This window comes from Phalacrocorax carbo, chromosome 28 (assembly GCF_963921805.1).
Source record: "Phalacrocorax carbo chromosome 28, bPhaCar2.1, whole genome shotgun sequence".
NCBI lineage: Eukaryota > Metazoa > Chordata > Aves > Suliformes > Phalacrocoracidae > Phalacrocorax > Phalacrocorax carbo.
Window position 1 is genome coordinate 1,611,359 of NC_087540.1, and position 21,458 is coordinate 1,632,816.

The 21,458-nt window shown below is 66.0% G+C and overlaps 3 protein-coding genes across 9 annotated transcripts in view; all 3 read right to left on the reverse strand.

Annotated features, from left to right (window-relative positions):
• Nucleotides 1-107: 107 nt before the first annotated feature.
• LOC135318005 (SLAM family member 9-like) lies at nucleotides 108-6,268 on the reverse strand. 5 transcript variants are annotated; one of them, XM_064474790.1, is made up of 8 exons: nucleotides 4,718-4,797; nucleotides 3,464-3,556; nucleotides 2,758-3,102; nucleotides 2,143-2,436; nucleotides 1,888-2,007; nucleotides 1,685-1,776; nucleotides 1,327-1,434; nucleotides 108-1,180 (listed from the first exon to the last, which is right to left on the reverse strand). In XM_064474790.1, the coding sequence occupies exons 2-8, from the start codon at nucleotides 3,507-3,509 to the stop codon at nucleotides 1,136-1,138; spliced, it is 1,050 nt and encodes a 349-aa protein (XP_064330860.1). In that variant the 5' UTR covers nucleotides 3,510-3,556; nucleotides 4,718-4,797; the 3' UTR covers nucleotides 108-1,135. The 5 variants fall into 5 exon arrangements, with proteins under 5 accessions (XP_064330860.1, XP_064330856.1, XP_064330858.1 ...); XM_064474786.1 differs by lacking the exon at nucleotides 4,718-4,797 and adding an exon at nucleotides 6,007-6,268 and having other exon boundaries at nucleotides 109-1,180; XM_064474788.1 differs by lacking the exon at nucleotides 4,718-4,797 and adding an exon at nucleotides 6,007-6,266 and having other exon boundaries at nucleotides 111-1,180; nucleotides 1,310-1,434.
• A 576-nt stretch (nucleotides 6,269-6,844) lies between these two features.
• LOC135318109 (SLAM family member 8-like) lies at nucleotides 6,845-12,523 on the reverse strand. Of its 3 annotated transcripts, none has more exons than XM_064474952.1 (4): nucleotides 12,466-12,523; nucleotides 9,154-11,251; nucleotides 8,204-8,488; nucleotides 6,845-8,064 (listed from the first exon to the last, which is right to left on the reverse strand). In XM_064474952.1, the coding sequence occupies exons 2-4, from the start codon at nucleotides 9,551-9,553 to the stop codon at nucleotides 7,955-7,957; spliced, it is 795 nt and encodes a 264-aa protein (XP_064331022.1). In that variant the 5' UTR covers nucleotides 9,554-11,251; nucleotides 12,466-12,523; the 3' UTR covers nucleotides 6,845-7,954. The 3 variants fall into 3 exon arrangements, with proteins under 3 accessions (XP_064331022.1, XP_064331023.1, XP_064331021.1); XM_064474953.1 differs by lacking the exon at nucleotides 12,466-12,523 and having other exon boundaries at nucleotides 9,154-10,653; nucleotides 11,107-11,677; XM_064474951.1 differs by lacking the exon at nucleotides 12,466-12,523 and having other exon boundaries at nucleotides 9,154-11,677.
• A 4,156-nt stretch (nucleotides 12,524-16,679) lies between these two features.
• The window catches only part of KIRREL1 (kirre like nephrin family adhesion molecule 1), a 29,179-nt gene continuing 24,400 nt past the window's right edge, over nucleotides 16,680-21,458 (reverse strand). Inside the window, exons 6-15 of the mRNA XM_064474760.1 lie at nucleotides 20,261-20,366; nucleotides 19,966-20,114; nucleotides 19,737-19,864; nucleotides 19,525-19,651; nucleotides 19,270-19,370; nucleotides 18,962-19,160; nucleotides 18,706-18,813; nucleotides 18,423-18,562; nucleotides 18,232-18,309; nucleotides 16,680-18,061 (exon numbers count right to left, since the gene is read on the reverse strand). Coding sequence (XP_064330830.1) covers nucleotides 17,591-18,061; nucleotides 18,232-18,309; nucleotides 18,423-18,562; nucleotides 18,706-18,813; nucleotides 18,962-19,160; nucleotides 19,270-19,370; nucleotides 19,525-19,651; nucleotides 19,737-19,864; nucleotides 19,966-20,114; nucleotides 20,261-20,366 — 1,607 coding nt within the window. The 3' untranslated portion in view covers nucleotides 16,680-17,590. The remainder of the gene's footprint in view (nucleotides 18,062-18,231; nucleotides 18,310-18,422; nucleotides 18,563-18,705; nucleotides 18,814-18,961; nucleotides 19,161-19,269; nucleotides 19,371-19,524; nucleotides 19,652-19,736; nucleotides 19,865-19,965; nucleotides 20,115-20,260; nucleotides 20,367-21,458) is intronic.

A 21,458-nucleotide genomic window follows, 5' to 3' on the forward strand; every position in this document is an offset into this window, starting at 1 on the left:
GGGTGTGGGGCGGGGTGGGGGTGGGGATTTGGGGGAGGGGCCGGGCTGGCCCCAGGCAGCCCGGGGACCACGAGCAGATTTCACGCTTGCTGCTGCCCTTCCAAAAAGGGAAGTGAGAGGCGGCTGCGTCCCCGCCGTGCGTGCAGCAGGCTGGGCTGGGGTTTCTTGGCGTGGAGGCCCAAACCTGGGGGTTTTGCGTGGCCCCGGGATGCTTTTACTGCAACGGGTCCACGTGCGGATGCACGAAGAGAAACGGGCGTGCGTGTACGCACACGCCCGCGCACGCGTGTACGTGCCTGCCCACGCGCGCCCCCTCCGCTGCCGGCTCTTCCCCTTTGATCTCACCAACATTTATTTGCTGTTTTTACAACGGCGGGAGGTCCCGTGACAGTAGGTGCTGGACACACAGGCAGTGAGACACCCCCTCCGTCGTGACGTGCAACGGGCTACACGGGCAACAGCTATGGCGGCGGGGAAGGGAGGGGGGTGCTTCTCGGTGGATCTGCACGGGCGACGGTCCCTTCTGCATCCCTCCGTGGCCCCAGAGTCGCCACCCGGCTCCGCTCCCATGGAGCTGCATGGGACGGGGCTGGGGGGACGCCCCGGTGTCCCCCACTCTGTGTCTCTGTGGCAGCAGCGAAGCGGGTGGGCAGGTCCCCCCCTTTGCATGGGCATCACCCCACAGAGGGTCCCTGCACGGCCCTGGGGGGAGCTGGAGGCTGGGGCGGGGGGGGCACTGAGGGGATGGGGGGGTGTCAATCCGCCCCACGGGGGTCTCATGCAGGACCCGCAGTGCCCTGCCGAAGCGGCGTGGCCTGGCCGGCACCGGGATGTGCCCCCAGCCCCAGCCAAGCGGTGGCATGCGGGAGGTGAACCCCGGGGTGTCCCCCCCCATCCCGGGGCACCCAGCGACCACGGAGGGTCCCCCAGCTTCGCCGCCGCCGCTCGTCTCTGTCTCGGTCCGGGATCCCATTCCCCAAAGAGTCTCGGAGGGCGTCGGAGAAGGAGGTCGGAGATAAACCGGAGGTGGGGGGGGGGGAGAAAGCATCCATCTGGCTCTCGCCCCGAGATGGTGCCTCCCATCCCCGGAGCCGAAACGGGGGCTGGAGGGGTCGGATTTGGCACACAACGCACTTTACAGCCCTTCCGGGAAATCCCGATGCTCCGGCTCTGCGGGTGCCTGCGGGAGAGAGGAGCCCTTCAGCCTCCGCACTGGCGGAGGTCGGGGCGGGGGGTCCCCCCATGCAGACACCCCCCCCCCCGCCCCCGGCAATGGTCCCCTTTTGGGGGCAGCCCGCACCCCCCGCACCTGAGGGCCTATGTCACCTCCTCGGCCGTGTCCTCTGGCGCCCGGCGGATCTGCTCGTAGATGGTGGTGACCGGTGCTTTCTGCGGCGGGCTCTGCTCCGGGTTGTTTTCAGGGTGACTGAGGCCCTGCAGCAGGAATTGGGGGGGGTGGGGGGGGCTGGTGAGGGACCCACCAGTCCTGCTCCTCTCCCCAGCCTGGGGGAGCCCCTGCGGGATGCTCTGCCCTGGCATGGAGCCCAGCCTGCACCCATGGGTGTCCCGTGGGGCTGGGACCCCGCTGTAGCTGGGACCACCGTGATGCCATGACCCCAGCATGGCCGGGACCCCCAGCACAGCCCTCCCCGGGTGGAGCCCCCAGCCCCCCCGGGGGCCTCACCTGGTCATTACCTTCCGGGGGGCTCCGACGCACGATCTCGGTGTACTGGGGGTCGGAGGGGCTCTCCTCGGCGGGCACCGTGGGGGTGGCAGCTGCAGGGGAGTGGGGCATCAGGGCAGGGCTGGGAAACAGCCCACCACCACTCCCCCAGCCCCCCCCAAAGCGGTGCTGTCTCTTGGAGGGGGGGGGGGGGCTTCACTTGCCTGGATCTGCCGCCTTCTCGCTATTCATCCGCCAGCACCAGAAGGCTCCCCCCAAGCTCACCACGACCAGGATGAGGGTCAGGACGATGTACCCTGACTTCGAGAAGGACGACTGTCCCCCTGGGAGGGCAGAGAGAGGCACTGAGCGGTGCCAAAGCCCCCACCCCTGGCCCAAGGGCTGAGCCCCCCCCCCCGCCGCGCCAAGCCAGCCGGCTGGTGTCGGACCCCCGAGCATCTTTGGGGCGAGGGTCTCACCTCCGCTTTGGCAGATGGCTTTCAGGTCGAAGTGGACGACCTTCTGGTCGGCGGGGTTGCTGACCGTGCAGGCGTAGGTGACGTTGGCGGCGGTGGGCGGCAGGGTCAGCCGTAGGGTGGTCCCGTCTGGGGAGAGCTGGTGGCGGTCGGAGGTCAGGTCCCAGATGACGCTGTCCCTTTTCCAGGTGATGTTGACGGCGCCTTTGCCGGCACCCTGGCACTGCAGCGTCAGGTTGCACCACTCCAGCGTGCTGGCCAGGAGCTGGCTGCGGGTCCGGGGGCTCGGCACCGACTCTGCGTCCCATGGGGGAGGGGGCAGATCAGCGTGGGACGGCGGGGATTTCTCCACCCTGCTCATCCCCACGGTCACGCTTGTCCCTGGCGGGGCACGGCACGGCCACCTCGGGGACCCCTGGGGCGGCAGGATTTGGCCTTTTGCAGAGCTTGAGGGGCTGCCGGCACTGGGCTGCAAAGGTTGGGGGTCTAGCCTAACCCTGGTAAACCCCATCATAGCTCTGTGCCTCAGTTTCCCCACCTGTAAAAGGGTTAGCGCTCACACTCAGGGCTATTTTTTCCCCCAGCAGCTCTGCCAAACCCCAGCGTGCAGCCGCTCACCGTAGACGGAGAGGCTGAAGGACTGATCCTCCACCAGCGCCGGGTGCAGTTTAATCCGAGCCCCGTAGACCCCGCTGTCGCCCCGCTCCAGGGCCCTGATCTTCAGCGCCGTCTCGTTGAACATCTCCAGCCGGTCCTTGAACCGGTCCTTGGGGTCTGGGCGCTCGAAGCTGCCGCCGGGACCGAACTCTGCCACTTGAATGGTGGTGCCGGCGCCGGATGAAAAGCTCCACTCGATCTCCTTCACCGTCTTGTTGGGGGGCAGAGCCGGGGAGAGCAGCACGGACCCCCCCAGGACGCCGTTCACCTGCTGGGGCTGCACCCGGGCTTGGCCGAAGAGGAGCTCTGCGGACAAGGCAGAAAGTCACCGGCCGTGCGGGGACAAGACGGGGATCAGATGGGGACAGAAGGACCCTCGGGGACGGGTCCCTTTTCAGGGGGAAGAAGCAGCATCTCCCTGCCCTGACGCAGCCGCCTGGTCTCTTCTCCGCCAGCTGGTCCCTCTCCGGGCTGGGGACGGGGATGTCCCCCCCCCAAAAGACCCCGTATCCCGATGGAGTCGCCTCCTGCTCCGGCAGGGAGGGAAGGATGCCGGGCTTGGAGACTGGTTGCCAAGGAAAAAACAAACCAATAAAGCATCTACTGGTTCAGATGCGGGTGCCCCATCTGAACGCTGCCGTCCCCGGGGCTGCGGCCGGGCTCTCACCAGAACAACGCTCCAACAGAGTCTGGGAGGAGTTCCCAGCCAGCATCTGCAAAACCTCATTGTCCGCCTTAAAACGGGCCTCTGCCAAGATGCCTACGAAAGATCGACAAGGGTTAAGGTGATGGGGGAGAGCAAGGATGGCTGCGGGAGTCCCGGCACAGTGGCGATGCCGGACCCAGGAGGGATGGAGCCACCTCTGAGATGCAGGACCAGGGGCGATTCCCGCAGGGATGGAGTTTGCTGCCTCCATCCCGGGAGGCTCCCCCAGCCCCCGGGGCTGGTTTCAGCTCCTCCATCTGAGCCTCCACCGTGGATTTTTTTTAATTTTTGGCAGCATCGACAGCTCTCTGCAAAATCACACCAGGAGCCGCTCGGCACCACCTCCCTCGCTCCTGGCAGCTCCCGCCTACCCACAAGCTGTCTCCTCTGCCGGCCCCGGCCCCCGCAGCCCCCCACGCCCCTCTGCCACTGGGATAACAGCCTCCCCTTCTCCCTGTCCCACGCGGGGACTGGGATGCCCAGCCATTGGGATGGCGAAAGTCGGGGCGAGCGGCTTTGCCCCATCGTGGCTGGGACGGGACCCCACGATGGCCGGGGTGACGGGTCCTCCATCGCCGCAGTGCACCCGCCCGCCGCCTCCCCTCCTCTCCCCGCACCCGCAGGAGGCAGAAGCAGATGTGCCTGTGTATCAAAGCAGATTAAACACAGACATCTGAGTGTTTACTTTGTATAAAACCTTCCAGCAGCCCCAAATTACAAGCTGCCTCTTTGCTTTGCTTTATAAGGAGCGCTCCACGTCGCTGGAGCTTTTGTTGCTCTGATCCTGCTTATCCCAGGCTTGATTCCCGTTCTTCGAGCTGAATCTTAAACCCCACTGAATTTCTGATGCTGCCCTGGGTGACTGCGAAGTTTTCGGGGCCCCACGAAGCTGCCCCAGCTCTGGGTACCGTCACCGTGTGGCTCTCCGCCGAGGCTGGAGGGAGGATGCTGAGCCCGTGTGTGGGAGTGGGGGGACGTGGCGGGATCAGTGGGGTGGTGAGGGGGAAGCTGGGGGTCCCGAGGCGCCGGGTTTGGGGTCTGGGGGGAGGCAGGAGGGGACGGCCACCACCCCGAGTGGCAGAAAGGAGCTGGGGGTGGGGGCAGGCCCTGCAAAAGCTCATTGGGCTTCTCATGGAGGAGCTCGGGCAGATGCTCTTCCCCCATCCCTCGCCGCAGCTGCGCGAAGGCTGGAGGGTCCACGTGCGCCCCATTTACCCGCTGTCCGTGCGTCTGTCCGCCGGCCGTGCCTCCCCAGCGGCACTGCCCACCGGCGTTTGAACCAGGGGCTGCTCAGCCAGGGCACGGCGCAGGCAGCGGCGCAGGCAGCGGCACTGGCAGCGGCAGGGGCACCCTCCCTGCACCCTCCCGGCGTTTTCCACCCTCCCACAGCACATCCGCTGGCCGTGGCTCTCCGGGGTGGGGGTCCCCACCGGCCACCCCCGCGCTATTGTACAAGCGGCCGGAGGAAATGACGGCTGGGAAAAGCTGGCTGGTGCCAAGCCTCCGCCGAGCGCAGCCGCCACCTCGCCTCCCCAGCATCCTCCCGGCTCATCCTGTTTACCCCGGGATTCGGGGAACCCGAGCCTCCGCAGCCCTCACCCCGCGGCAGGATCCGGCGGGCGAGGGAGGGGGGATACACACGTTGGTGCTCGATTCATCGCGATGCATTACGGCGCCCAGATTAGTTCCACTCGGGTCTCAATCAGACCCTAAAAAATAGAGCTGCGGGGCTGATTTTAGCCCAGGTTTTATCCACCACGAGCCCAGGTTTTGCTCTTTGTCATCACCGCCCCCCCACTACACTCTGATATCAAATAATTTTGATCAAAGAAAGCAGCTGGAAAACTCCGAAGCATCATTAACAGCCTATTTTCCATCTAGCTGGGTCACATATTTGTCACCAGCGTGGCACCTTGTGCCACAGCCCTCCTGCCCGATGGCTGGCAACAGCCCATCCTGCTTGTGAAGCCAATTAATCGTTAGGAAGATAAACCCCCCCCCTCCCCGCTAATCTGCCTGTACTATTAGATGCTTTCTGTAGGAATTGGAGGTTTTATAGGAATTATTAAATGTGTGGATTAGCACGCTGGGAATTAAGGGGATTCCTTGCTCCTGCTTTACGTAAGGAGCCGCTTCGCAGCCGGATCTGGCACGGCTCGGGGGGGTTAAAGGGCTCCGTGGGGCGACAGCGGCACCTGGCATAAGCCACGCTAGGGGTGAGGGGACCCTCGTGGGGAGATGGAGCCCGGGGAGGGGGTTGGACCGCGGCCACCGCCTCATTATGAAACCTCTCATTAAGGCTGGACCGCTGCACCATCTCGCGAGCGGCCGGCAGCGCGGAGGGATGGAAGGGCAGCATCGGGGTGAACCGCAATTAGCCGGCGGCAGGCAGGGAGAAGGCAGGATGGGGCGGGCATCCCTGCCCGCAACCCACCCCGCCGGCAGCCCCCTGCCACGAGGGTCCCCCGGGACGAGGGCTCGGCGGTGGGCGCCCGCGCACTCACCTGGCCCGAGGCCGAGCAACGTCAGGAGCAGCGAGGGCAGCCGGGCTTTGCTCCTGGCCAATTCCCCCTCCATTTCTCCTCGTCGGTTCTTCGTGCGGCTCAGTGGGCAGAGTCAGCGGCAGGAGAGACGGGGAGGAGCAAAGCTGCCTCTCGCTGCAACCCATAGGAAGCCGTGCATCGCGGGGCACAGGCAGCTTATTAATTAGCTCACCAGAAATGATTAGGTGGCTGGGGGAAGCGCGCAGGATGTGCGCCTCCGAGGATGGGGAGTGAGGATGGCGGGGGCTGCTGGTGACCCCTGACCCTGCGGCGTTCCTCGCCAGCCCGGTTCAGTGCCCGGATTAATGCTGGCGATGCCCGGTGCAGCCCTGCCATGTCTCCCGCTGACCCCGGTGACAAGCAAGGGCTTGTTGAAAAGGGGCTTCCCAATATCAAAAAGCACTTCCCTGGGGAAATGCAGGCAGCAGGAACATCCTGGAGCTGGGTGGTGGGAGCACCCCCAGCTCCGCTCCTGGGCGGGGGGTGTTATGGGGTGCTCGAGCACCCTTGGGTGCAGAAAGCAGCACGGGAGGGGATGTCCCTGAAGGTCTGCGAGGTCTTGGCTGAATCACAGGGGATGCACCCGGGTAACAGAAGCCCTGGCAGGGTCTGGTGGTGAGGCCAAAGCAGCCAGAGACCTGCCAAACTGTCCCCACGGGCTCCCCCCAGCCCCTCATGCACCTCTCCCCCCTCAGGGGCTGCGGAAAAGCCCCCTCGAGCCCTCCTCACCACGATTTAGGAGCACTGAGTTGCTGCGGGGGCCGTGGCTGGAAGGAAGCGCTTTCCATTAGCAGTGCAGAAAGCTTATTTTTTATTTAAAACCTCCAGCAACTCGAAGTGGAAAACAGGGAGGGGAAAAGCAGCCTCCGCAGCAGGGCTGCTCTCCCTGCAGCAGGACGGAGGGCGAGGACGGCGTTCGCAGCTCCCCGCCTATGAGCAAAACCATTAACCTGCACCCAGGGGACTATTAACCCCAGCCCTTCTCCTGGGGTGCCTTCAAATAAGGATCCTTAAAGCACTGGGGAAACTGAGGCCAGCGTGGGGAGGGACACGGGCTGTTTATGGCCGGTGAATGTCCCAAAACTGCCCGTCGGGGTCCCCCCGTGGGGAGCGGGCAGCCGAGCAGGGGCTGAACACGCTGCCCACTCTGCCAGTTCCTCCCACGTCTCTCGAAGGCAGAGGGGAAATGAAAGTTGCTGAGTTGAAATTTCCAGCTAATGGGGAAAAATGGCCGGTCTTCCGAGAGCCGAGGAAGAGGAGAACAACGCAGCTGGATGGCACGAAGGCCATCCATCCGGAGACGGAGCTCCGCAGCAGGCGCTTGCCGGGGAGGGCACTGGTTCTTGTGAGAGGCAGGGGCTTCCTCCTGCCAAATCCGCCTGCCTGCCAGCCGGCACTGAGGGGTTTCGCGGGCTGGGATACCCCTGGCGAGGCAAAGCATCTCTGCGTCGGACATCCCCCATGGTCCTTGTGTGATGGGGAGGCGGGCAGCACCTCGCCAGGGCTCGTCTGGCCGGGTGGGCTGAAGGCGTCGGGTGCTGGCGAAGGACTTTGGGAAACACCGAGCAGAGCCGCTGGGTCTGTCGCTCCCCCACCATCGCGTCGGGAAATGCCACCGGCTCGGTCCTCTGTGGGGATGTTGGGGGTGTCCGTGGGACCCCGGGGGAAGGACGTGGCATCAGTCCCAAGGTTATCATCGGCGCTGGCACGTGCCACTGCCAGAGCTGCTCCCTGCGGCTGGGACCGTCGGCTGCCGGACCGGGCTGCGGGTCTCGGCACGTGGTGGCGAGGGGTGTCCCCGCGGCACGGGGAGCCGGCCCGAAGGGGCAGCTGGGCAGCGCCAGCGCAAAGCGGAGAGCGTCGGTGAAGGTGGGCACCGAGGTCTGGGCCGTCACCGCGTCCCTCTTCATCAGGGATGGTGCCGTGCGGGGACTTTGGGCAACTCCAGCGTGGCAGCATAGGCTGCCAGGAGCAGCGCTGCAGCCGCCGCGGTCCAGCAGCCGGGCCTGACGCCGTCCCCTGCGATGGGGAAAGGATTGCAGTGAGGGGATGCCCGGCTGCCAAAACAGGCCTTGGCAGGGCAGGAGGGTGCCTGGAGATGCCAGGAGACGCCCCACGACCCTCACCCTCCCCTCTGATTCCTCCACACTGCCCTTACCTCCACTCCAGCACACGCTGGCCAGGTCTATGGATCGGCTCCTCTCCTCCAGGGCACTCCAGGCCCTGCAGGTGAGGGTGGTGTTGGGGGAGCTGGGCTGCACCTCAACCTGGAGCACCCCGCTGCAGAGGGGATGCACCCTGATACCCCCTGGTTCCCCCCGGGGTTTCATCCAGGCAACGGTGCCTCTGGACCCGCTGGGTACGTGGCACTGCAGCATGAGGTGGCACCACGTGAGGTTCTTCGAAAGCAGCCAGCTCTGGATTTCGGGGTCCGGCAGCGGCTCTGCAACAGGAGGGGATGCCACACACCAGCAAAAGCGGATCCTCCCCACCGCCCTCCTGTCCCAGAGGGCTCGGGGACAACTGAAAGGATGGGCAGAGGCTGGGAGCATCCGGGATGTGGCCCAACAAGCACCGTGGCTGCGGGGACCCGCCACACGCCTCATGCCGCAGCCGGCTGCCAGAGCCGATTACCTCAAGCCCGGCACGGCCACAGCGTGCCAGAGCCAGGAGGTTGGGAAAGAGCGTAAGGAACTGGGAGCCGGAGCTGCCTACGTGCTCACCGGCTTTAGCTCTGCAGCTGCCGTTTGGCAGGCGAGGAGCAGCGAGCGCCTGCGTGCCACGCCGGGACAGAGCGGGGCCCCGGCGTGCAACCGGCAGGCCGGTGCACAGCCGATGCCGAGCAGCGCTGAGCCCCAGGTGGGCGGGGGGGGCAGGGAGTGCACTCGTTCGCAGCCAGGAAAACCACATAATGTGCTGACAGCTCAGCTTGACGTGACTGTAAATTGTCGCTTTGCGCACAAGGAGGGAAGGGGACGTGAGGGTGAATGTGTTCCCAGGGCTGGAAACATCCCAGCTGCACTAGCAGAGGGGCCACGCACGCTGGCATTCAGTGCCAAAACTAAAGAATTTCGGTACTCTCCACCCCCCCCCTTTGCAACCACTCACCGGAGACAGAGAGGTTGAAGGACTGATCCTCCACCAGCGCCGGGTGCAGTTTAATCCGAGCCCCGTAGACCCCGCTGTCGCCCCGCTCCAGGGCCCTGATCTTCAGCGCCGTCTCGTTGAACATCTCCAGCCGGTCCTTGAACCGGTCCTTGGGGTCTGGGCGCTTGAAGCCGCCGGGACCGAACTCTGCCACTTGAATGGTGGTGCCGGCGCTGGATGAAAAGCTCCACTCGATCTCCTTCACTGTCCTGCCGGGGGGCAGAGCCGGGGAGAGCAGCACGGACCCCCCCAGGACGCCGTTCACCTGCTGGGGCTGTGGCCAGGCTTGGAGTATTCGAGCATCAATAAAACAGGGTGCAGAAGAGAAGTTAAGGAAGGTCCCAGGAACCCGTTGCTCCATCCCTCACCCCAGGGCTGCAGGCAGAGGGTGACGGGGGACCCCAAAACCACCTGCAGGGGGGGATCTGGCTACTGGGGCAGGAGGAGCTGGCCGCAGCCTGGTGGGTGGGGGGATGCTGCGGCCAACCTGAGCCCTCTGCCCCTGGCCATCGTGCAGGCACCTCCGCTCTCGCCCTTCACCCACCTGCAAAGCCGACGGCTGCAGCCAGCAAAGCGACCCCGAAAAGGCAGCCATGGCACCCGCCCATCCTCAACCCTTGCTGCCTCCTCACCCAGAGGCAAACGAAAGTGCAAAGCCAGGGGGTTCCGTGTTCGCACCCCGGTGTCTGTAACTACCAGCCCCGCCACGATTTCACACCTCAGCCATCTCTGCCAGCCCGCAGCTCATCAACCTCTTCCTTCACCTCCTGCCTCGTGACTTGCGCTGCTGTCCCCGCCTTAGCGGGGTCAGAGTGACAAGGAGGGGACACTGCATCGCCACCACCGTGCCCCCCCAGGCACGGGGAAGGAGGGGGAGGCGACTTGGGCTGAGAAATGACCCCCCTCCACCAGAATTGGGGGAGTCCTGTGGCTCTGGGGGTGGTGTCACACCCCTCTCAGCCATGCCTTGGCAAGAGGGGTCCTGGGCGTCGGAGCCCACTCCGCCGCTGTCACGGTGGCGGTGACAAAATCCACACCGAGCACAGGCTCGGCTCAGCCCCGCGAGCAGCATCAGGGACACCTCAGGGCCGGATCCCGCCCTCCTTGCCCACTGTCCCCCAGCCTCTCCCCTCTTTCAGGTGGCCGCGGCATCGCCTCGCAGACGACGGCACCCCGGGCAGCGGTGCCGGCAGCGGCCAGGCTTCCCACACCCCGGGCGAGGAGCAGGAGCGGTGCCCGGCCCCGACACGGGTGCAACAGCGTCGTGGCCGAGGCACCGCTGCATGTTTTCCTCGCCCGGTGCACGGTCATTTCTCTCCCTGCAGGTGACAACCCAAGAGGTTCTGGGGTTTCCCCGCTGCTCCCAGTAAACGGGAAGTCCTGGATGGAGAATGATGTGCCCGTGTGGCCTTTCAGCAGAGGGAAGTGGCCCCAGTGACAGTCACAGCTACTCGTCACCCGCTGCAGACAGAAAACACGTTATTTTGTAGGGATCTCGCAGATCCCACGAGGCTGCGCCAGCCCAGGGCTTTGCTTTCGCCCCCCGTGCTATGGGGTACCCTCACCATGGTCACCCCATTACCGCCCTGCCCCAGCACGGGGTTGGGATCTCACCCCCGCCATGCCCAGCGCCCGTCCCCAGCGCTGCCATCTCACGCCCCAAAGCATGAGGAGGAGGAACGCAGAGGCAGCACGGCGCTGGGTGGCACCCAACCCCCCCGCAAGCCAGCGCCAGCTCCTGCTTCCCTCCGGCACAGGCTGGTGACCGAAAAACAACCCTTTAAAACCAGGAGGGGCTCAGCAGGGAGCGTAAACCTGGGGTGCCCGTGGCCCCCGCAGCCACAGCCAGCGCTCAGCATCGGGGCCGGGTCCCGATTTTGACCCTCTGCGAGGGGTGGAGGAAGCTGAACTCACAATAGTCAAGACCTTTTTGCTCCTCAGAAAGAGTCACCACACAGTTAAAGCACCAAGGGCTGCCGTGAGCAACTCGAAGCATCCCCGCCATGAAAGCGCACATTGTGAAATAGGCCACTGCTCCAGAAACGGCTGCTGGAGGGCGCTGGGAATGCAGGGAGAAGAGGAATGCAGTGTTTTATTATTTATCACCAGTGGTTAGGGCAAGAGATTCCCTCGTCTGGCGCGCTCTCTTGGGGCCAGGCCAGCAGGAACGATATTCCACACTTTGGAAGCGACATCGTCCCCGGGAGAGCCCCGAATGCCGTCCCGTCCCTTCCCGCTGCCGCTCCCATCGCGGGCCCGGCCGCTGCGGGGGGCTCCGGGGCTCAGCCGTGCCCTCCGGGCCGCCCTCGGCGGGAGACCCCCGCAGCGCTCGGGGATGGCAGGTCGGGGTTCAGTGGGGGACAGAGGCCTGCTGGGGTGCCTGTGGCTGCAGGTGGGGGCGGGGGAGGCACATGACCCTCCCATTTCAGCCAGCTCTGGCTGCTGCCCCCCAGCCAGGGAGCAGAACATGGCTATGGGGGCAGCGAGCCCCCCTCAAAGTCCCCAATGCCCCCCAGCCCTGTGCCTCCCAGCCCCGCCTGTGCCCCCCCATCTTGCCTGCACCCCCAGCCTTGGGACCCCCAAACCCAGCCTTGCGCCCCCCCAGCCCCGCCTGTGCCCCCCATCCTGCCTGTGCCCCCAGCCCTGTGCCCCCCAGCCCCGCCTGCGCCCCCCCCAGCTCTGCCTGTGCCCCCCAGCCCCACCAGCTCTGCCTGGACCCCCCATCCTGCCTGTGCTCCCCCAGCCGTGGGACTCCCAGCCCTGCCTACACCCCCAGCCCTGCCTGTGCCCCCCCATCTTGCCTGCACCCCCAGCCCTGCCTGTGCCCCCCCATCTTGCCTGCACCCCCAGCCTTGGGACCCCCAGCCCCGCCTGCGCCCCACCAGCCCCGCCTGCGCCCCCCCCCAGCTCTGCCTGGGACCCCCCATCTTGCCTGCACCCCCAGCCCTGTGCCCCCCAGCCCCGCCTGCGCCCCACCAGCTCTGCCTGGACCCCCCATCCTACCTGTGCTCCCCCAGCCGTGGGACTCCCAGCCCTGCCTACACCCCCAGCCCTGCCTGGGAACCCCCATCTTGCCTGCACCCCCAGCCTTGGGACCCCCAGCCCAGCCTTGCGCCCCCCAGACCTGACTGCGCCCCCCGGCCCCCTGGAGCCTCCAGCCCCCCCCAGGCCCGGTGTCCTCCGGCCCCATCAAGGTCAAAAACCCCCGGGACTCCCCGGTCCTGTTCCCAGACCCCAACAGCCCCCCACCCCGAGACCCCCCCCGGGACCCACCCCCCGCCGGCGGCGCCGGGCGCCGAGTGATGACGCAAGAAGCGGGCAGAAGCCAAACCCCGCCCCGCCACTTCGTTCCCACCCGTAAAATCTCGCGAGATTTCCGAGGCTATAAATACCCCCCCGCCGCGGGACGCAGCCCTTAGTCCCCGCCCGGTGTGGGCCGGGCGAGCGGGCGGGGGTGGGCCGCGCCGCGCCGCGGCGTGCGGGAGCTAAAGCTGGTGGGCTGAGGCTGATGGGGCAGCTGGGGCGAGCGTGGGCGGTTCCCCTGAAAGCGTAAGGCCGAGGCCTGTGAGGGCAGAAGTCACTGAGGGCCCGGGCCAGGCCTGCGAGGGCGAGGCCTGCTCCTGAGGGGGGGTCCCCCCTCTGCTCCCCCGCTCCCCGCGCTCGGTGCAGCCGTCCTGTGCAGGGCAGGTTGTGGGCGCTGTTGGCGCTCCCGAGGGCGGCGAGGCCCCGCAGAGGGGTCTGGGCTGGCCGCAGAGCTGGGCAGTCACCAGCCGCACGGAGTTTAACAAGGACAAGCGCCGGGTGTTGCCCCTGGGGCGCGGCAGCCCTGGCTGTACAGGCAGCCTGGGGCGCGAGGGGCTGGGGAGCAGCTCTGCGGGGACCCGGGGGCTCTGGCCGACGGCAGGCTGAACACGAGCCCCCAGCGTGCCCTGGCAGCCCCGAGGGCCAGCCGTGCCCTGGGGGGCACCGAGCCCTGCATCGCAGCCGGGCAAGGGGGGGATTGTCCCGCTCTGCCCCGCGCTGGGGCGGCCTCACCCCGAGCGCAGCGGGCAGCGTTGGGCGCTGCAGGACATGGAGGGTATAAAGGTACTGGAGAGCGTCCCGAGGGGGCCACGGAGCTGGGGAAGGGTTTAGAGGGGAAACCGTACGAGGAGTGGCTGGAGTCCCTTGGTGTGTTCAGCTGGAGCAGAGGGGGCCGAGGGCAGCCTCATGGCGCTCTGCAGCCCCCTCCCGAGGGCAGGAGGAGGGGCAGGGCTGGTCTCTGCTCTCTGGTGCCCAACGCCAGGTCCTGAGGGAACGGCAGGGAGATGTGCCAGGGGAGGGTGAGGCTGGGCATTAGGGGAAGGTCCTTCCCCCCGAGGGTGGTGGAGCCCTGGCACAGGCTCCCCAGGGAGGCATCACGGCACCAGCCTGGCGATGTTCCAGAAGCACTTGGCCAAGGCCCTCAGAGCCACGGTGTGAATTTGGGGTGTCCTGTGCAGGGACGGGAGCTGGGCTCGATGGTCCTTGTGGGTCCCTTCCAGCTCAGGGCATTGATTATATGATTCTGTGGTTTGCTCCTGGGGCTGGCCTGGGCAGGGGGGAAACTGAGGCCCGTAGGCAGCGCCTGCCCATCTCCTGCCTGTAACCTCAGCTTTGCTTCACTGCTTCTGTTGGCTGCCCGCTTTTGGGGCCAGGCTGCCCGCTTTTGGGGCCAGGCTGCCCGCTTTTGGGGCCGTCTGCCCATGCCAAGCACCGAGCTGCGCTGCTGGCGTTAACTCCCGCTTTTCCATCCTTCTGCCACGCAGACGAATTCAGGGCACCTCAACCCTCCGTCTTTTTTTTCCCTCTCCAAGAGCTTGTGATTTATTAGGAACGAAATCAAATTATATTTTATCACCAGCCTGGGTAACAGAGGGCTGGAAGATTAAATTCCAGTGTGACAGCCGGCGGTGAGGGAAGGGACGGGAATCATATCTCTGGTTGCAGAAATATTTGTCTCAGAGAGACAAATTACAGTTTTCTTGGGGGAATCTTTATTTTCGAGAAAATCCTGCAGACTGAGGGTGGGCACGTGTTGGTCCCTGGGTGGGTCCTGCCCCCCACCCCCCCACAAACACAGCGACGAGGGTGAGGGTTTCACCTGCGCCCCCAAACTTGGGCAGAGACGCTCCCCTGCCGCCCTCTTCTCCATCCCTTCGAGGGGAGAAGGGGTGCGTGGGGATGGGAGCGAAATAAAATCACGCAGCTCGCCCCAAATTCCACTCCCCCCCCCGCTGCTCCCCCGAAGGAGGCTTTGAGGAAGAGGAAGTGGGAGGAAGAAGGAGGATTTCTGTGCCGCTGCGAGGAGGTGGTGAGCCTGCTGCTCGTCATGGGGAATAAATTAGAATACATCTCGGGAATAAATTAGCCGGATGGCGAGGAGGGGAGATTTGTTTCCTGGGGAAAGGAGGCTGCCTCTTTACCAAGGTAGAGACACCTCCGGGGCGCGGGTTTCGGAGCTGAGCCGATCTCTTTGAAGCTGCCTGGCTTGGTTCGCGCGGCGGCGTTCGAGGTAGAGCGGTTACGGACGGCGAAGAAACTTAATGTCTCTCCCTTCCTCCGCGTCCATCCATCCGTCTATCCGTGCTGCCATCCGCCCGCTCCGGCAAAAGCCATTAAAAGTGACAAAGTGCCTTTTTTTTTTTGGTTTTGTCTGGGTTTTTTTTGGTTTAAAGATGGGTCCCTGGGAGCAGCAGGCAAATTGCTTGGTTCATGCATAATAAACCAGGCGTGGAAACACACCAAGTAATAGGCTACGTTTGTAGGGAAACAAAATCGTTAAGCGAGCCTGTTTGCAGGGTTTTCTGGGGGGAAAAATGTATGTGTGTGTATATATATATATAAAATAAAGCCAGGAGGGGCTGGCAAACCTCCCCTGCCCCTCCTGGCTTCGGCAAAATAGGTCAGCGTAGCCCAGCACGCATCCTGCTGCTTGGTCGGGGTCCGCAGGGACCCCCATGGCCCTCCCCGGGGTAAACATCACCTGAGGTTCGTGTGTGGCTCTGCACTGGGGACGGAGCTCGTCCCCACCCCGGGGTGGCTGTAGCACCCCCGACCCCACCACGGCCGGGTCCCCCCCCCCGGCTCTGTCCCATAGCGGGGGTCACTCGCGCCCACCCCGTCGCGACGCTCTCGCGGAACGAAGGTGACCTGCAGCCTCTTTTTTTAACATTTATATTTATATATATATATAAAAAAATTAAATATATATAATATATCGTGTTTAAGACTAAAAATATAGTACATAATATTTAAAAAAAAAAAGGAAAATGAAAAATAAAAAAATGGGAGGTTGGGACGGGGGGGGGATCACAGATACATGTCTCTAGGATCTAAAACAGCCTGTGCTGAGGAAGGGACCCGCTTGCCCGGTGCCGGGGGGCTCGGCTGTGGCCTGGGGGGCGGCCCCCCCCATCCCCACCCTGGTGGGAGTTTAATTAAACCCCATGGCGGGGGGTGTGTGTGTGGTTTAATTTAAAGCTTCGGCTTCGATTCATGGCACCCGGAGGGCGGCTGGTGCGGGACGCCCGTTCCGCGCTGCCGCGGTGGCTATTGCTATCGACGTGGGGGTGCAGCACCTGGGGCAGGACCTCCCCCCCCTCCCCAAAATGGGGGTGTCCCCGGGGGGGGTGCGTGCGGAGCGAGGAGGGGGGTGTCGGGGTCGGGGAGGGGGCTTAAATCAGGCACCATTGCAAGAAATGGCACGCAGTCCTGCGGTCGGAGGCTCAGGCTGGGCGCGGGTTCAGCACCTTCCAGGGTTCGGCCCGTCCTGGCAGTACCTTTTGGGGGGGTCGAGGGGGGCAGGAGGGGGGCAGCGGACCCCCCCGGGCCACGCTGCGGGGACTGCGTTCGCAGCACGGGTCTGCAGCCCCTTCCCAAACCCTCCCAGCAGCCCTTCAAAATCGTACCTGCTCGCGACAGGGCCGGATCCAGCCCGCCGGGGTCCGGCTCCATCGGCGGCTGGCAGCGGGGCGCTCGGCGGGATGGGGACCCCGAAGCCTGCCCCCCCCTTCCCCCCGGGCGGGCGAGCACGGGGAGCTATTTCGTACCTAATCCCGGGGGGCCGCAGGGACAGCGATGTGACCAGGAAGGGCTCCCCAGCCAAAAACCCACCCCGCGCCTCCACCTTCCCCCCAAAACTCATCGCACCCCAGAAACCCACCCCCCCCCACCCCAGCTCCTGGGCGTTACCGCCGCGGGCAGTGAAATCGGGGGCCCCCATCGCCCCGGCTGCCCAGTGCCTCCCAGTTTCTGGTGCTGGGGGACCGGGTGAGCGCCTCGCTCCCGGCTGCCAAACCCTCGGGGCCGGGGCGGGAGCGTGCCGGGGATGGGGGCTGCGGCGCGGTGACGCTTGCTGGTGGCTGGGGGGGGTGCTTACACCCCCTTATATACACCTTTATATACATTCATAAGAGGGGGACCCCCCCCGCCCCGCGTCCGCTTGTGCCGCCGGCCTGGGGTGTTGCTTGGGGTCAGGCTGACAACAGGGGGATGGAAACCCACCGCAGCCTGTCCTGTAGGGACGGGTGTGCGTACTGGGGGGGGGGACGACGTGCGGATGCTGGGGCGGGGGGCGTCCTGCTTCTCTGAATTCACTGGTCCCGATCCTCTGGGACCCCCACCCGGCGCACTCCCTGCTCACGCCTCCGAGGGTGGGCATGGGGGCTGTTGGCAAGTGGGACGGATGGGGAAAGGGGGGGAGCCGGCCCTGGGCGGGGGCTGTCCCCGAAATCAAGGCACAGGGAATGGGAACGGGCTGGGACGGGGGCTTTTTTTGGGCGAAAACAGAAACCGGGCATTGCATATATGTATGTACACACATATAGCACCTCCCTGCTCCCTCGCGCGGGGGTCTGAAGGGGATGGGGGCGGTTCTGGGGGTGCAGCTCGTGTGCAGCCCCTCGCTCCTGCAGAGGAGGGAGAGGCGGGTGCTGGCTCGGGGGGCGTTGGGGACCCATTGGGGAAGGATCCGGCCCCGCGGAGTTGGGGGAGGGGATGCGGGGCGGCGGGAGAGCGGAGGCTGCAGAGCCGGCCCCGACAGCCGCGCGGACCCGCACGCGCCCGCTGAGGCTGGGACGGGGTGGGCACGGGGTGGGGGGGAGGACGCCCCCCAACCCTCTCCCTCCTCCGGGAAGGTACCGAAAAGAACGAACTGAATGATTGGAAGCTCAAAGAGACTCGGGGCACGTCCCCGCCGCCAGCAAACCCCGGGGAGAGGGGGACGGCACGGCGCGTGGAGTCCAGCCGCCGGAGGGGAAGCGGGGCAGGAGGGTCAGCATGAGCCCCTGAATATCAGGGGACAGTCGTGAGGTACCTGCGGACCCCCGCTGCCTGCGCCCCCCCGCTCTCCGGCGCTGCCTACCAGCCCCTGCCCGCCCTAGACGTGCGTCTGCATCCGCTGCTGGAAGCGCTGCCCGTAGTCCGAGTGCTGGGAGGTGTAGGAGAAGCGGGTGGCGCTGGCGTACTTGCCCATGGGGTCGTAGGCGTCGTAGGGTGCCCGGTCCAGGCTGGGGGCTTGGCCGTACCCCAAACGATAGGTGGCATAACCGGCGCCGGCCGGGAAGGCGGCGTGACCCCCGTAGTTCTCGTAGGAGAGCTGACTTGCCGTCTCGCCGCCCGCCGTGCCGGGTGGGGGTCCGGGACCCGGCGCCGCCTCGGCGTTGTAGTCGGACGTGGGGCCGCGGCTGTAGGTGTTGAGCTGAGCGTAACCGCTGGAGTGGGAGAGGCGGGAGGGCGGGCGGGTGTCGTAGCGAGCCGGGCCGGGGTTGCGGTAGTCGCCGTAGAGGACGGTGCGGGAGGACGGGCGGTCCTCGTGGGCGCGGACGTTGTAGTAGCCGTTGGTGGGGTCCTGCGAGGAGAGGGGAGCGGTGGGGGGGATGCGCTGAGCCTCCGTAGGGAGAGGACCCACAAATCCCAGCCCTTTCCCCCCCACTGAGCATCCCGCAGCTGCCCGACTCGGGGCAAAACCTGCACCTGCCCCTATTTTACACCCCACGTGCCCCGGCACCGTCACCCGACCTTGAGCTCGTACTCCTCGCGGGTGTCGATGGTGTCGCAGCGAAGGTCCTGCTTCAAGTCCACGTCGTCCTTGAACGACTGTAGGAGAGGAGGGGGAGAAGAGATGGGCTCGTTCCTCCCTGGTCCCATCCATCCCGGCGCGGGGCAGGGATGCTGCGGGGTGACCCCCGCCGGCGTGGGGCGCCCCTTACCGAGTAGATGGCCTTCATGACACGGGTGGCCGTGGAGACACTGGCCGTGTCCTCCTCACGGTCCGCGTGCAGCGTCAGGGGCTCCCTGTTCACCGTCTCCACCTTGATGTCCAGCTTGCGCAGGGTGACGTCCTTGCGGCCTGGGGACGTGCGGGACCGGGGATGGAGGCGGCCGACGGCACCGTCCTCCCACTCCCACCCCACGGGTGTCACGCCCGCTGCGGGTGGCACCCACGCTCCCCTCCGCCGTGGCTGCAGACCCTCCCCGTATCCCCGCACTCACTTCCTTTCCGGCGCCGGTAGAGGAAGCAGGCGAGCGCGACGAGGACGCTGATGACGAGGATGCTGGCCCCGATGGTGGCACCGGCGATGATGCCCACGGGCAAGACCTCTACAGGAGACGGGGAGGTGTCAGCTGGGGACAGGGCCACTGCCAGGGGGTGGCCGCAGCACGAGCTGAAGCCCCGTTGCCTGCCACAACCGAGACGTAGCCGGGCTCCCCGGCGTGCCGGGCGGCCGCGGCGCCGTGTCGGCGCTACCTTTCTCCTCCAGCTGGATGATGGCGGTTCCCGGCCCGAAGCTGTTCCAGGCCGTGCAGTTGTAGCGCGTCTGGAAGTCGGCGTCCATGACGTTGTTGATGGTGAGGGTGGAGAGGACGCCGCTGCCCGTGTTCGTCCGCTCCACCGTGTACCGCTCCAGCGTCCCTGCCTCCAAAATGTTCTCCTTCCAGGCCCACGCCTGGCCCCGCCGGGATGGGGGAGAGGGGGGCTGTGTCAGCACCCACAGCTCAGTGTCGTCCCCAACACCCCCCGCCCCGGCACCCCTGGCCCCCCGCCGCGGCACTCACGATGCGGTCCGGGGGCGGCGTGCTGCCGATGAAACACTCCACCTTGCCGCGGTCCCCGCGCACCGCGTACTGCACGGCCTCGCTCGAGATGATGGGGGGTCCTGCGGGAGGCAAAGGGGGGGCTCAACCGAAACTCCAGGTTGGGAAAGTGCGGGGCACACCCCGCCGCACGTCGTCACGGGCATCGCGACCGCATCAACCCATCCGTGTCCTGGATGAGGGTCGGGCACTGGGTGGGGGGGACACGACACTGACCGTTGACGAAGAGGGTGACCTCGCGCTCGCCCACGCCGATGCGGGGGACGATGGCTTTGCAGACGTACTGCCCCGCGTCGGCTTGCGTGACGGACTTCAGGTACAGCTGGTTGCTGTTGCTCAGGACCTGGGTGCAAGTGCCAATGGGGGGGGGTGTCATGGAGGGGGGCACAAGACCCCCGCCCAGCCCCAGCTTGGCCGCCAGACCCTACCATGTTGGACTCCTTTTTGGTCCAGGTGAGGGTGAGCGGTGGGTTGCCGGACCACACGCACGTCAGCGTCACGTCGGAGCCGATGTCCGTGACGGTGGGTTTGGGGTCCACCACGATCCGAGGGGCAACTGGGAGAGAATGGGGAGAGGGTGAGGAGCCGAGCCATGGAAGGGGGGGGACAACCGGGGGCGGGGGGGGGGCTGCTCGGGCCGGGGGCTGCCCCACTCACAGTGCACGTCCACCAGTGTGCTGACGTTGGTGCTGCCGATGTCGTTGTGCACCTCGCAGGAGACGGGCTCCGTGAAGAAGGTGTAATCCACCTGCGTGTCGTACTTGTTCTCCTTGGCGTCCTCGATGATCACCCCCCCTTTGGCCCACCTGGGGTGGGGCAGAGACCCGGGGCGGGTGCCTTCAGGGGGTGTGCAGGACCCCCATGGCCCCGTTTGACCCCCCACCCCCATTTGATGCTGAAGCCAAGCCAAGAGGTTGGGGAGGGACCTCCTGGGGTCCCGTGGGACCCTCACCTGTAGCCTTTGATCTCGGGGTTGGCGGTCGCCATGCAGGTGAACACGACCCTCTCGCCCTCCTGCACCGTCTGGGGCTGGATGGACAGGGTGACAGTCGGGGGATCTGCAGGAGGACAGACGGAGCCGTCAGGGGTGCTGGCACAGCGCCCGCATGACAGAGGGCGAGGGGACGAAGGGAGAATCCCCCTGCCCTGCGCCGCCCCTCCCCACGCTGCCACCCAGGGCACAGCCCGCGGTGTGGGAGACCCCCAAAGCTCTGATGCTCACTGTGGGCACCCAGCATCCCTTCCCCGTGTGGGTCCTCACTGTGGGCGCCCAGCATCCCCCCCTGGTGTGGGTGCTCACTGTGGGCGCCCAGCATCCCCCCCTGGTGTGGGTGCTCACTGTGGGCGCCCAGCATCCCCCCCTGGTGTGGGTGCTCACTGTGGGCGCCCAGCATCCCTTCCCCGTGTGGGTCCTCACTGTGGGCACCCAGCATCCCTTCCCGGAGTGGGTGCTCACTGTGGGTGCCCAGCATCCCTTCCCGGTGTGGGTCCTCACTGTGGGCGCCCAGCATCCCTTCCCGGAGTGGGTCCTCACTGTGGGCGCCCAGCATCCCTTCCCGGAGTGGGTGTCCAGCATCCCTTCCCGGTGTGGGTCCTCACTGTGGGCACCCAGCATCCCTTCCCGGAGTGGGTGCCCAGCATCCCTTCCCCGTGTGGGTCCTCACTGTGGGTGCCCAGCATCCCTTCCCGGTGTGGGTCCTCACTGTGGGTGCCCAGCATCCATCCCCAGAGTGGGTCCTCACTGTGGGTGCCCAGCATCCCTTCCCCGTGTGGGTCCTCACTGTGGGCGCCCAGCATCCCTCCCTGGTGTGGGTCCTCACTGTGGGCGCCCAGCAGCCCTTCCCGGAGTGGGTCCTCACTGTGGGCACCCAGCATCCCTTCCCGGAGTGGGTCCTCACTGTGGGTGCCCAGCATCCCTCCCCGGTGTGGGTCCTCACTGTGGGTGCCCAGCATCCATCCCCAGAGTGGGTCCTCACTGTGGGCGCCCAGCATCCCTTCCCAGAGTGGGTCCTCACTGTGGGTGCCCAGCATCCATCCCCGGTGTGGGTCCTCACTGTGGGCGCCCAGCATCCCTCCCCGGTGTGGGTCCTCACTGTGGGCGCCCAGCATCCCTTCCCGGAGCGGGTGCTTGCTGTGGGCGCCCAGCATCC